The sequence below is a fragment of the Cannabis sativa genome, unplaced genomic scaffold, assembly GCF_029168945.1.
Source record: "Cannabis sativa cultivar Pink pepper isolate KNU-18-1 unplaced genomic scaffold, ASM2916894v1 Contig2, whole genome shotgun sequence".
Lineage (NCBI taxonomy): Eukaryota > Viridiplantae > Streptophyta > Magnoliopsida > Rosales > Cannabaceae > Cannabis > Cannabis sativa.
The window spans coordinates 645,006-658,832 of NW_026870038.1; the positions used below are offsets into that span (position 1 = coordinate 645,006).

General features: G+C 31.6%; 2 protein-coding genes across 2 annotated transcripts; one reads left to right on the top strand and one right to left on the bottom strand.

Annotated features, from left to right (window-relative positions):
* Positions 1-1,952: 1,952 nt before the first annotated feature.
* On the top strand, positions 1,953-9,394 carry LOC115716186 (subtilisin-like protease SBT3.9). The gene is made up of 10 exons (XM_030644929.2): positions 1,953-2,150; positions 2,245-2,336; positions 2,417-2,514; positions 3,049-3,204; positions 4,248-4,924; positions 5,519-5,598; positions 5,759-6,004; positions 6,108-6,222; positions 7,509-7,701; positions 8,608-9,394. Exons 1-10 carry the CDS (start codon positions 2,031-2,033, stop codon positions 9,237-9,239), a joined length of 2,409 nt encoding a protein of 802 aa, XP_030500789.2. The 5' UTR covers positions 1,953-2,030; the 3' UTR covers positions 9,240-9,394.
* A 378-nt stretch (positions 9,395-9,772) lies between these two features.
* On the bottom strand, positions 9,773-11,962 carry LOC115716187 (ribosome-binding factor PSRP1, chloroplastic). Its single transcript, XM_030644930.2, has 5 exons — positions 11,534-11,962; positions 10,886-11,029; positions 10,524-10,790; positions 10,267-10,375; positions 9,773-10,179 (listed from the first exon to the last, which is right to left on the bottom strand). The coding sequence occupies exons 1-5, from the start codon at positions 11,792-11,794 to the stop codon at positions 10,052-10,054; spliced, it is 909 nt and encodes a 302-aa protein (XP_030500790.1). The 5' UTR covers positions 11,795-11,962; the 3' UTR covers positions 9,773-10,051.
* Between the last annotated feature and the right edge of the window lie 1,865 nt (positions 11,963-13,827).

A 13,827-nucleotide genomic window follows, 5' to 3' on the forward strand; every position in this document is an offset into this window, starting at 1 on the left:
ACTATCAAGTGCTTCCACTATAAAAAGACAAAGCTAGAAACCGATTTGTCTAAAGCTGTTGGTAATATTATCTAAAGTTGATTAGTATAGTAATCATGGTGTTAATTGAGAAGAAAAAAATTGAGCAACAAACTAAATTTTATGGGGTTTTCTTTGTCTCCAATAAGAATCTAGTATAGGTTCTTCTACCAAAGAATACCACTACAAATACAATGGTCTTCATCATATTAATTATTGATTTATTGGCCCTCTTATTTAATTTTTGTTACAAAACCTAAATAAATAAATAAGCACAAAAAAGTTTCTTTAAAAGGATCTTGGCATATCATAACATGCATAGGCCTTTTGTCATTTTTTGTATTCAGCTATTGGAAACATCATATATATTAATAATAAGCATATATATATATATATGTATGTATAGGTATATACAAACAATTAATGAAAGATCTTTATATCTTAATCCACTTATGCTAAGTATTTTAATTAATTTTTGTAACACTTTTTATCAAAATTATTGAGAAGATTCTATGTGACTAATTGAATAAGCAAGAGATTTTATTAATACATTTCCTCCTTATGAATAAAAGTCATATATGAACACAAAACAGCTTGAGCATTTCAAAAGGTCTTACTTAAAAAAAAATTATATATTTCTTAGTGGAGTAGCCTCCAAAAACACCTACACTAGTTAATTATTTAAAAAACCTTGTAAAGAAAGCACTTTGAAAGTAAATAATAATAAAACATTTTTTTTATTTTTTTATTTTATTTTTGCCTAATAATTATTTCATGCTTGATGTTGCTTCCTAAGGCACAACCAACAGAATGTTCAACTATTTCAGTACAGGAAAATTCTTGACCATTCAAAATGGAAGCATTTGAAATGCAAAAACTTGGTTGAGTTGAGCCAATAGAACATTTGCAGCAGTAGTAACTATCCTATCTGTCATTCAAAACTTTTATCAAGTAGTGGTAGAGAATTTGAAAATGATATATCATATAAGAGTGTGTAGACTAGACAAGAATGAGGAATAACAATGAGGACAAGAGAAGACTCCAAGGGCTTGAAAAAAGTGACTCATCTTGGAATATCAAATGGAAGTGGACAAACACTTTATCTATATAAAAAAGAAATCAATGGTGCACTAATTCAAAGAAAACTTAATAAAGGGAAAAACAAAAACAATTCATGGTGCATCACGTTTTTTTGATTTGGTGGTGCTGCTGTATATGCTAGTGTGACGCAATCAATCTTATTATACCCTTGGCCTGAATTACCTTAGATGATTCAAGGCATCATCACAAGAAGTTTTGCCTAAATAGTGTTCCATTTGTAGTGTTTCTATTAGATTCTGCATTGACTAAGTATGTGACTAGTTAAGTAGAAAATAATAAATTGGGCACTTTTCTCTTTTAGGCTAACTTTTGGGAGTGATTTCTACCCAAGTGGTTGTATTAAGTGGTATAGAGTCACACACTCTCGAGTGGGACCGGTGTTGTGAAAGGGCCGACTTGCGGAGGGGCTCCAAAGAGGGGTGTATTGTTAGGATTCCACAATGGAACACTATATGGGATTGGTTGGTAAAACATAACTATTTAAGCATCCTCCTCTCTTATTCTAACTTTTAGGAGTGAGTTCTACTCAAGTACTTGTTTCAAGCGGTATCAGAGTCACGCACTCTCAAGTGGGAGAGATGTTGTGGAAGGGCTCTAAAGGGAGGTGTATTGTTAGGATCCCACATTGACCAAGTATGGGATTGGTTAGTAGAATATAAGTACTTGGGCACCCTTGAGAGTGGTTCTATTAGATTCTTCCTATGGTGGTATAGCTTCTTTTTCTTTTTTCCCTTTTCTAGATCAAAGTGTAACATCAGCAACTTTCCTTTTCCTCTATATAAAGAACCATTATCACCACAGATAAAAACACCTCTCTCTCTCTCTCTCTCTCTCTCTTGACACACTACACACAAACAAATCAAAGCCAATCTTATCTTCCTCTCATCAAGCTTCTTTTCTATTCTGCAGCAATGAAATGTTCTCTACAAATGAAAAAACATAACACAAGTCTTATACATGTACTCATTTATCTTCTGATATCACTATTAAGTGAACAATACTTGCTCACTTCAGCTGACCCTAAAAGCAATGTTAGTATGACCCTTTACACAACTCTTTTCTACTTTTTCTTCTTCTTTTTTGGGTGTGTTAAAGCTTAACTTTTTTGGCAAATTAAATAAACAGGTTTACATCATTCATATGGGGAAAAATCAACATGAAGATCTAAAGCTACTCAAGAAAACTCATCATGAGGTGCTTACTACAGTTCTTGGAAGGTACTACAACATGGGAAAGTTAACTAACTTTTTTATAATTTGAACTTCGCTAAGTTTAAAACTAATGATCTCTTGTGCAGTAAAGAAGAATCTGTGAAATCCATGGTGTACAGTTACAAGCATGGATTCTCTGGTTTTGCAGCCAAGCTTACAAAAACTCAAGCACAAACCATTTCAGGTATATCATCATGAGGCAAAGTTAAGACTCCATTTACTAAAGAGGACCCCATCTCCTCCATTATGGCAAACCATGTGCTTATTATTGTTGACCCTCTAATAATAAAGCCCATAAGTTGTTGGGAGAAGAACACAACACATGACCCCCCATACTTTGACAAACTAAACCAACTTTTTCAAAAAGGTTTTGAGTTTTTGGGAAGTGGGGTTCTCAATTTAAACACTTGAGTAATCATTACATTGTGCAAAAAACAAAGAAAACTGTACACTTTCAAGTTAAGTCATAAGTTATACTCCATGCCACAGTAAAAAAAAAACTGATAGAACACCTCAAATTCAAAGCTTTGTATAGTAAGGACATTGTCATGTATCCAAATATAGTAAAAGTAATCAATAATAATGGAAAATAAATCAAATTGAGAAGATTTTTGAAGCTTGATATTATTAATCATTCAAGGACAAAATTTAACTATATAAGAAGACAAAGTTTCAATCATTACAAATTTCATTTTCTTTTTTCTTGGTTTTATTGTAGAGTTACCTGGTGTGGCTCAAGTCATACCTAATCAACTTTTTAAGGTGCAAACAACTAGAAGTTGGGACTATCTTCAACTCTCATCTCGTTATCAAACCCATTATGATCAGATTTCCAAACTTGGTGATGGTGCTATCATTGGTCTCCTAGATACAGGTTTATTCTCTCTCTTTATATATACATATACTAATTAGGATATCTTGTAACTGCAGTGAAATCTATTTGAATATACAAAACTAAGTTTAGGTCCTAATTGGCTAGGCTTTTAAAAATTGCTTTTGAGCTTCTGAAGCTCCAAAAAAACACTTTTGTTGATTGGTTAACCAGTAAGATTCAGTTTTTAACTCTAAAGAAACCGTTTTAAGAGAATTCCAACTTTAGTAACTTTCTCACTAAGATCCCTAAGAAGTTAAAATTAGAAGTCCAACAAAACATGCCTATTTGGTTGGATTTTTGCTTTTAGAATTAGCTTCTCAATAAAGCTAGCTTCGAGCTTTCTAGAGCTAAAAGCTAAAACTCACTAGTTATCCAACCAATGTATTTATGGAGCTTTAGAAGCCGAAAAAGAGCTTTAAAATCCTTAGGTGGCCTTTGGTTGGAGAGAATAAAAACATAAGAATGAGAATAGGAATAAAAATGGAATAGAATCAAATTTAAAATGCATAAAAAAAATTATTTAATTATTTCTCATCTTATATTTGAATAGTCTTTCCTTCCATTTCAAAATAGAATAGTCATTCTACAAAAATAATAGAAAAGTCTCTCCATTGAAATGACATTCCAATACTTTGAAATACAACTAAACAAAGGAATGGAATAAAATTTATTTCCTTTCCTTTTCATTCCATTCCATTTCATTTCATTACCTCCAACCAAACACAACTTGTCTCGGCATTTTATCGAGCACATAGTGTGTTTGAGTAAATTTGATAAGAGTGTAAAGACTGAATCTTTGACTGCATATACATATACTAATTAGGATATCTTTAACTGCAATAAAATCTCTCTGAATATATAAAACTAAGTTTAGTTTAGGCATTTTATCGAGCACATAGGTTCTGTTTAGCTGTATTTCTGCTTTTATTCACAAAGCTAAAAACTAAAATTTACTAGTTACCAAACATAGCAGACATAGTGTAATTGAGTAAATTTGATAAGAGTGTAAAGAATCTAAGCTCACCTGTTTGAATCACGAGCAGGAATATGGCCAGAATCTGAAACGTTCAGCGATAAAGGCTTGGGACCCATCCCATCCAGATGGAAAGGAGTATGCAAATCAGGAGAAAACTTCAACGGAACCAAACACTGCAACAAAAAGCTAATCGGAGCACGTTACTTCATCAAAGCACTCGAAGCCGAATTCGGAAAGCCATTCAATTCCACCGAATCAGGGGAATTTCTCTCTCCTAGGGATTCAAGTGGCCACGGAACTCACACATCGACGATCGCAGCTGGATCTTCCATGGCCAACACGAGTTACAACGGATTAGGTACCGGAACCCTAAGAGGCGGCGCCACTCAAGCTCGAATCGCCATGTACAAGGTCTGTTGGAGCCTTCTCAGCGGCGGAATTTGCGCTGGAGCCGATATACTCAAAGCGTTCGACGAAGCGATTCGAGATGGAGTGGATGTGATTTCGGTGTCGATCGCCGCTGATATTCCGTCGTTTCCGGAAGTGGATGACCGGAATGCGATCGCCATTGGGGCGTTTCATGCGGTGGCGAAAGGTGTTGTTGTGGTTTGCTCCGCGGGAAATGCGGGGCCTAGTCCTCAGACTGTGCAAAATGCTTCGCCATGGATATTGACCGTTGGAGCTAGTAGCGTTGACCGGTCTTTTCCAACTGTCGTTACTCTGGGAAATAACTGGTCAACAACGGTAATAACTAACTTTCTATTCTCTCTAAACAAGAAGATGAAGAATAGTATTTTAAATTCAATTATTTCTTATTTATTTAATTTAAAAAAAATTGAAAGAAAAATTATTTTTTATTTGGGAGTTTTATTTGCAATCGATAAAATTATAAATACACACTAATATTATAAATAAATAAAATTAAATTATAAGAAATTTTGTCACCAATAAATTTAATTTTTTTTATATTATTTTATGTTAATTTTAATTATTATTAAATTTTTTTCATATACTTTTTTAATAATATTTTCTAATTTTTCTATCAAAATTTCAAATAATTTTTTCTTTTTTTTAATCTTAATATATAAAATAAGAAAATAGAATTGTATTTGCACATCAAACAATTAATGATGTATATTTTTTTAATATGTTTGTGAAACAATTACTTGTTAAAACTATTTTTTCAACACATATCTTTTCTGCTGAAAATAAAAAAGTGTACAATGTAGCAAAAAAAATTTTGAAACCAACTTTTTTTTTTTTAAAATGACCAAAACTCATTATTATTATAATTACTAAAAATTATATTAATGAAAGAAATTAATAATAAAATTGCAGGGGCAAGCCATGTTTACAGGAAATAAAACAGGGTTTATCAGATTAGCTTATCCAGAGGTCTCTGATCTCCAATATCCTCGGTAACTATATACCTTATTATTATACATCATCTTCTATATTATTTAGCTAATTAAATACATATTATATAGATTTTTATATGTTTTTTAAATTTCATAAAGACCCACAGAGATATATTTTATTCATCTTTATTTTTTAATATATCTGTATATCTGTATACAGTGACTGTAAAAGTCTAAGAAGAAATGATACATGGGTTAGAGGAAAAGTAGTGCTATGCTTTACTTCATCATTCAAAGAAGGTTATATAGAAGACAGTGCATATTGGGTCAAGAAAGCTGGTGGGCTGGGCCTAATCGTGGCCCAAAACCCGACCCGATCTCTCTATTCATGTGATGATGACTTCCCTTGTGTTCAACTTAGCTATGACGTAGCCATGAAGATTCTCTACTACATTCGTACTACCAAGTAAGTATATATCAACAACAACAATATATATTATATACATGTAAATGTACATGCATGCATTATATATGATATATATACTAAAGTATTGTGTATATATTAATAGGTCTCCTAAGGTGAGAATAAGTCCTACAAAAACTCATGATGGAAGACCAGTTTCCACTAAACTGGCTTACTTTTCTTCTCGAGGGCCTAGCTCTGTTGCCCCAGCTATATTGAAGGTATATATATATTTATCTATATATATGTATATATTACCATTGGGTATTGATTATCTAATAATCTTGTTTTTTAATGGTTATTTACAATTTTTACTCTCGAACAAGAACTTTTTAACCAGTTAAAAATGATTATAAATTGATCACTCTATCAAATTTTATTACACGAGATAAATAAAATAATAATTTGATTGCTTAGTTAATTACCACCTCAATATTATGTCAATGCTAAGTGTGTAATTAATTTAAAAAAATAATTTAAAATTTTTTTATTTAGTTTTAAGTAATTTTCTTAATCATCAATTGATTTTTAAAAATATATAATTTTTATTTTCCTATTATTAAATTATACACGAGATATTGGTGTAGCAATTGATTAAACAACATTAATATCATTATTTGGTTTGCTACATGTGATAAAACTTGATAGAATGACTAATTTACAATACTGTGAAAGTTTAAGGATAATTTGTAACGAGTTGAAAAGTTTAAAGGGCACAATAATACACATGTCATATTTTGGGGACAAAAATCTAACCTTTTTAATTGGTTGGCCCAATCTGTAAAAGCTTATCTTGTTAGTTTGTTTTTACAGACTGCTGACCTTAACGTATCTAATATTTTATTAACATGGCATGTTATAAGCACCACAAGATATGACATATTATTATTAGTGCAATTCAATATATCAAGTCTCACACATTTTGATTTAAAAATAATATAAAAAACTACTAACTACTCACAACGCACTACATCACATGTGGTGTTGGATCTCTTAATAATTAAGGAGGCGTTTGGTTGGGAGGAATGAAAATATAGGAATAAGAATTGGAATGGGAATAAGAATAGGAATGGAATGGAATAAAATTTAAAATGCATAAAAAAAATTGATAAAAAAATCATTAAATTTTTTTTCTTGTTATATTGGAATGGTCATTCTTTTTTTTTTTAAATGGAATAGCCATTCCACCAAAATGGTGGAAAGAGCATTCCATTGGAATGCCATTCCAATACTTTAAAATGCAACCAAACAAAGGAATAGAATGAAAATTGTTTCTTTTCCATTCCATTCTATTTTATTACCTCCAACCAAACGCCACCTAAAGTGCTTAATAACAATATTCTATAAGTGTAGTTAGCAATTTCTCATAATTTAATCAAAAATGTGTGGGGTACCCATATTGCAATAATAATAATGTCATATATTTCACTTGGAACCTTAATTTGCCCTTCAAGAAAAATACTATATAACTCGTATTGCTGCTCTTGACATGTGTGTGTGGTTGCAGCCAGATATAGCAGCCCCAGGAGTGAACATATTATCAGCAGTGTCTCCATCTGACCCAAAGAAGAAGAATGGGTTTGCTTTCATGTCTGGAACATCAATGGCTACTCCACATGTTTCTGCAATTGTTGCACTCCTTAAGTCTCTCCACCCTGATTGGTCTCCTGCTGCTATCAAGTCTGCCATTGTCACTACAGGTCCTATACCTTCATCTCTCTCTATATATATATAACCAATACCAATTTCTTAAAACTCCATGCAAATATGCAGAAGATATATGGTATCCTCACTCCAAGCAAGGTTAACTTTAACTTGTTAAGATAATAGTTAAGGTGAAACAAAAGAGAAAAAATAGGGAATGTTGAAAAGTCTTACATTCATAATGTGTTGAAACTAAATATGGTATAATTTTAATATGTTGAAAAGTCTTACTGTTCTCACTGTCAATTAGTTTTGAGATAAAATCTCATGCATCGTATAATTTTAATATGGTATCTGAGTCAAATTAAATTCTAAGAAGTATTCGAACTAAATTTAAAAACCGGTCCAAAAAAACGAGCTAAAAGAGTCGTTTGTGATTCAGGATAGTGAGCCAAAAAAAAGGAGTCGTTGTAAGGTAAACGAGCCACTTGTGATCAAGCTGTGCAAGTGAGAAAAAATAATGTTGTGGGGATGTTAGAGATTCCCACATTGATAGCGTGTTAAAAGTTGAAACTAAATATCATACATAACATGCATTAACTATTCATTTCATTACTAATTGATTTTGAAGTGTAACTCTATAAGAAAACAAAGTCAGAAACAATAAATCTCTAAATATCATATATAAATGCATGAACTATTTATTTTTATTTCCAATTAAGAATTAATAATTCTCTTTAGAAATCCAATGAAATCTATCTCTGTATAATATAATAGTGTTTATAATAGGGTTTATTGTTCCAGCTTTGATAAATATAATAAGGTTTAAAATAGTGTCATGTTACACTGCATGTATAATTTATGAATTCACTCAAATATATTTGTTTTGTTATGCATATATAGTATTAGTTGTAGTATACTATATGATTATATATATTAATTATTTTTCTGTTATGTTGCAGCATGGAATAATGATCCTTCTGGTGAGCCAATATTTGCAGAAGGAGAGACAATGAAACTTGCAGACCCATTTGACTATGGAGGTGGCATAATCAATTTCAACAGTGCTGTAAATCCAGGCCTTGTTTATGACATGAACACTTCTGATTATCTCTATTATCTCTGTTCAATGGGTTATAAATCCTCTGCCATAACCAAGCTTGGTCAACAAATAGTTATAACCCCAAATAGTAACAATAACTATTATAATTCATTATGTCCAACTAATAATAATAATAATAAAAACAATAAAAATAAAAATAGTATTCTCAACTTGAACCTACCAACCATTACAATCCCATCACTTAGAAGAAGAACAAGTTTGAGAAGAAGAGTCACAAATGTGGGACCAATAAACTCTGTTTATAAGGCTATTGTGAATCAACCACAAGGTATTAAAGTATCAATACGACCTCGTTTTATGGTGTTCAACTCAACAACAAAGAATTTGTCTTTTAAAGTAACTGTTTCTTCATCTCATAAGGTTACTACTGGTTACTATTTTGGAAGCTTGACTTGGAGTGATGGTGTTCATCTTGTTACAACTCCAATTTCTGTCAGAACTGAGTTTAGAGTTTTCTCTATTAATAATTAATTAATTATTAGTTTCTAATTATACCATAATTTATATATGGTTTTTAATTGAGACCATTTTCATTTTTCTTGGGAAGAGAGGAACAAAAAACAGCAACAAAAAATGTTGCTGATTTATCAAGACTAATATTAATAAAGTTTAAAACTATATATATATGACATTTTTTTTGTTAGTTTGAGACCATTTTCTTATGTTTATTAATACTATTATGAGACCAATTTTCTTGAGAAAGAAACAAAAGAGCAACACTTTTTTGTAGAATGTTCAAGATTGCCTTCAATAAAGTTCAAAATGAAGCATTATGACACTTTAAAAATTACATATATAGGAAATGGACTTGTCACTCATTATGGGAAAAAAAGAATGGAATGTATTTTATTATATACTATAAATTTTGTGATTTAAGGTAGAATTTACTCTAAATGGTAATAAATACTATGCAATTCATAACACTTTTATAGTACCTAAAAAACATACTAACACTATGGTATGAGAATCAAGATGATAATTCTTAACATATGAGTTTTCTCATTCATATAATTTGAATTTGACCATTTATATAACATAGAAATTACAGACTAAAACATGTTACATGTGATGTCTTTGTGTTCAGACACAAAATTAGATCATGGGGTATCTCATTTTACAAGAACATCTGGAAAAAAAAACTTTGTTCATGCAATGCATATTGGAACTTTGGCTAGAAATGGTATCAAATTCTCTGGGGAGAAATCCACATTGTATTATGCAGCACTTGCCTTCAAATTAGTTGATGCGAATTTCGAGTCTATACAGAAGGAAACTCCAATTTTTTATTCTGCCAATGAGTGTTCCTTAGCTGGTTCCACCACCACCTTAGTTTCTAACCGCGAAGCTCCATCTTTCGGTACAATAAGTCCATACCCGCCTGCTTTCCTTTTGTACACTATGTTAATTTCGCCTGCAGAGTAATCAACCAATGGACATATTAAACTAATAATGATGTAAACTTAATAAGCAAAGGACATTGTTTTGTTTTTTCTTTTACCAGTTTCTTCATTTCGGAAGCCATAGAAGTCATGATCTAAGTTTTCAAGTTGCTGAATTGCTTCGGTGACAGTCAACGGTGGCATATCGAAGTATTTTGTTCGAACAATCTGAAATGTATTGAGAATATTATCAGGGTGAAAATGATGATTAAAGCTAAAGGAAACTGAAGATATATAATTGGACTTAAATCAAGATGCAATCTAATTCTATTCCATAAGTTTTACTATGATTTCAATGAAAAAGTTAGGTGAAAACCTCCTCAATAATGTTTCCTTCCTCTTCCTCTTCCTCCTCCTTTTCCTCGGGAGCTGGTTCTTCGAATTGCTCTAATGGAGGAGTCAAAGGATCTCTAACTTTCGACCTGTTATATCCCTTCATGTGTCGGCCGTGGTCTGATTCCTTCTCCTTGATTTTCCTCAACTTCCTCTGTATAATAGAGGAAGTAATGTCTATGCTTGCATACATTGTCTCTGCCTCCTCCTCGGCCCGAACTACCCCATGTCTCTTCAAGAACAAAGTCACCTGAGAGAACACAAATCCTCAAACACCGAACTATTCGCTGCAATCCCATAAAAAAAGTAGTATCAAAAACCAAAATAAGTAAGGTTGTTTTGTACCTCACATCTCCTAATCCTTGGTCCTTTTCCCAACTCACCGCCCCGAATTGACAACCGAACATCAACTTCCCTCACTAGGTGGCTATGCTTTACAACTGCTTTTCCAACCTTTTCTTCCACATGAGTTTTAACTGTGTCTGTCAACTGCATTATGCAATAGGGAAGCACTCTTCGAGTCAGTGTCAAACTCCAATAGGAATACTCCTAATTCTCATTCATTTCATTGATAATCCATTTGTGAAAATGACATTACATATCTATAAGCATTTCATACAACTATAAAATTGTTAATGAGTCCCTGAACTATTTTCATAGTGTAAGAACAAGTCTCCAATTTCGATTTAGTTCAATGTGTAACACTGTGTAGTATTAGTGACAATTGTAATCCAAAACATTAATTGACTCAATTTCATCTTAGAATTTAGTATGGAAAAACAATCTAGTCAAAACTTAAACACTAAAGGGGTTTCGAAATTTCACTACATATGTAACTCCAATATAATCATTGAGCTAATGCCTTGATTGTGATTAAAATTCTTCAAATGCTTATTTATAATCAAATAACACAATTAAAACCACAAAACTGAGAAATTTTCATTACATATTTCATGAATTGAAAGAAAACCCAAGTAAGATCAAGTAAACTACCTCTAAATTCTTGCCCTGTATGATGAGCTTGACTGAAGAAAGTGGACCATCCCAAGACATACTACTACACTTCTTTCTGGGCAAAATCTCAGAAATGGTTTTCACAAACTTACATGGGTTCAAGAAAGTTGAAGTTAAAGGGGCTATTTGGGGCTTTACAGATGATCCAGATAAAAGGGTTGTTGCCATTGAAGATGACGATGAAGAGGAATAAAGGGAGTGAAGAGGGGTTGTCTGCAAAGAAGTTAGTAAAGTAGCCATTTTTGATCAGAAAATTTGAGCTTGTGGGTAGTTGCAAAAAGTGTTTGGATTGAGTTAAAATGAGAAAGAAAATGCAAGAAAGTGAGGGTTTTGGGGGGAAAGATAGTGGCTTTAGTGTTTATACAGTGTGAATATGGATGTGAAGGAGACATAAAAATCAGATTTTTGGATATATACTCGTCTACAGACGTGTCATACATGCATTATCTACAAAAAAAAAATGATTTTTTTAAGAAATTTTATTAGAGTTTGTTTGATCATACACATGTCTTTAATCTACACCATACATTCCAAATGAACGGTTTAGATTAAGTGAGGTTTCTTTGTTCCGCATGGGGGCCTGTTCTTTTCCGTAGATAAGTTTTATCTTCTACTACTACGTATACACTACAACAAATAATTTGGGTAACAATTTATATATTTTTTCTTCCTAAAAAAAATAATTTTAGTGCATAAATGCTATAAATGTGCATTTTTTCTAATAAAATTTAACTAACATTAACATGAAAAATCAGCTATATTTACAATATAGTACATAAGTTTTTTGAAAATATAATCTTAAAAAACAAGAGCTAGACGTTAAATAAATCTTGGACAAGTCTTCTTTTAAAGAATTTTTCTCTTATTCAACGAAGTTCTTCATCTTATTCTAAGAACAATAAAAGAATATTAAAATAAAAACTAAAACTTAGTAAAACATTGTAAATTTTCTCACAATAAACACTCTTCACACAAATCTCAAAATATAAAATAATAAGACTTGAAGAGATGAGAACGATTGACAGCTCTCTAGATCTTATTTATAGCATATAAAAATTCTAGAAACAGCCACAATACATTTTTTACAATTGTATGAAACTTCATTAAAATAAACCCTGATTTGCAGCGATTGAAACACACTCTGTAGTGACAACTCAAACGGAACCAACAAATTTTTCATGTAGAGCCAAGATCACGAATTTAATTTTATTTCTTGCTATAAAATGATTACACAATTTACTATATACATAGCAAAATTAAAAATATCAAATCTCAATCATTTAGGATCAGTTACACTATATATATAAACTATTTATTCAAACATTCCATAAAGAGAATTATTTTTCTCTTATCAAAACAATTCCTAAACAATATAGTACAGCCATAAAACGTCATTTACCACAAGAAAAATATATTTAAGTGAATTAAATATTCATAATAAATTAAATAATATTTTGACAACTAATTTATTAGAAAATGACTTTACCATAGTAACACTTAGATAAGATAGTTTGTTAAGGTTCTTGATCTTTTCTACTACTCTCTCGATTAACAAAGCTTTATTCATTTCGTCCTTATCTCTTATCTCTGTCTTCATCTTCGTTTGCATCTTCTAACCCTAATAAGCATGAACACCATATTCATGGCCTTGAAATTTATTATAACAAATTAAAATTAGACTTGGGAGACACGTCCATGTCACTGCCCAACATTCCTAATTATTCCAAACCCTATATATAAAGTGCTCCACTTCATATCAATGGGGATTAGCTTATTGGTCACATATTTTACTTTGTTCAATCTTACTCTCATTTTTATTATGTAGGCGCCAACTCCAAATATCAAAAGAAACCTAATTAAGATAAGATTGAAAGGGCTGAAGATACAACTTCAAGAGATGTTGGATCTAGGGTTCACTCAATCCGGTGTGTCGCCCTTGGGAGCTCCAATTTTATTTGTAAATTAGAAGAAGGAGGAGACTCTTCGAATGTGTATTGACTATCGGGAGCTGAACAAGTTAACTATTAAAAACAAATACCCTTTGCCTAGAATTGATTATCTGTTTGATCAACTTCAGGGTAAAACGGTATTCTTCAAAACTGATTTAAGGTTTGGCTATCATCAACATGTGCGTTTTTATCTTTTCAATCCCTCAATGGCTATATAAAGAGTGAAATTCAGTTGATTTCAGGCAATTTAGAAGGAAATAAACAACAGTCTATAGATACGAATTTCAGAGATCAACTGCAATACTAGAGGTATTCTTCAGAGAT

Coding starts and splice junctions, on each gene's coding strand:
- LOC115716186 (XM_030644929.2), top strand. CDS start 2,031: ATGAAATGTTCTCTACAAATGAAAAAACATAACACAAGTCTTATACAT. Junction 2,151..2,244: donor CAGCTGACCCTAAAAGCAAT/GTTAGTATGACC, acceptor TTAAATAAACAG/GTTTACATCATTCATATGGG. Junction 7,702..8,607: donor GTCTGCCATTGTCACTACAG/GTCCTATACCTT, acceptor GTTATGTTGCAG/CATGGAATAATGATCCTTCT.
- LOC115716187 (XM_030644930.2), bottom strand. CDS start 11,794: ATGGCTACTTTACTAACTTCTTTGCAGACAACCCCTCTTCACTCCCTT. Junction 10,376..10,523: donor AAGGAAACATTATTGAGGAG/GTTTTCACCTAA, acceptor AATACATTTCAG/ATTGTTCGAACAAAATACTT. Junction 10,180..10,266: donor CTTCCGAAATGAAGAAACTG/GTAAAAGAAAAA, acceptor ATTACTCTGCAG/GCGAAATTAACATAGTGTAC.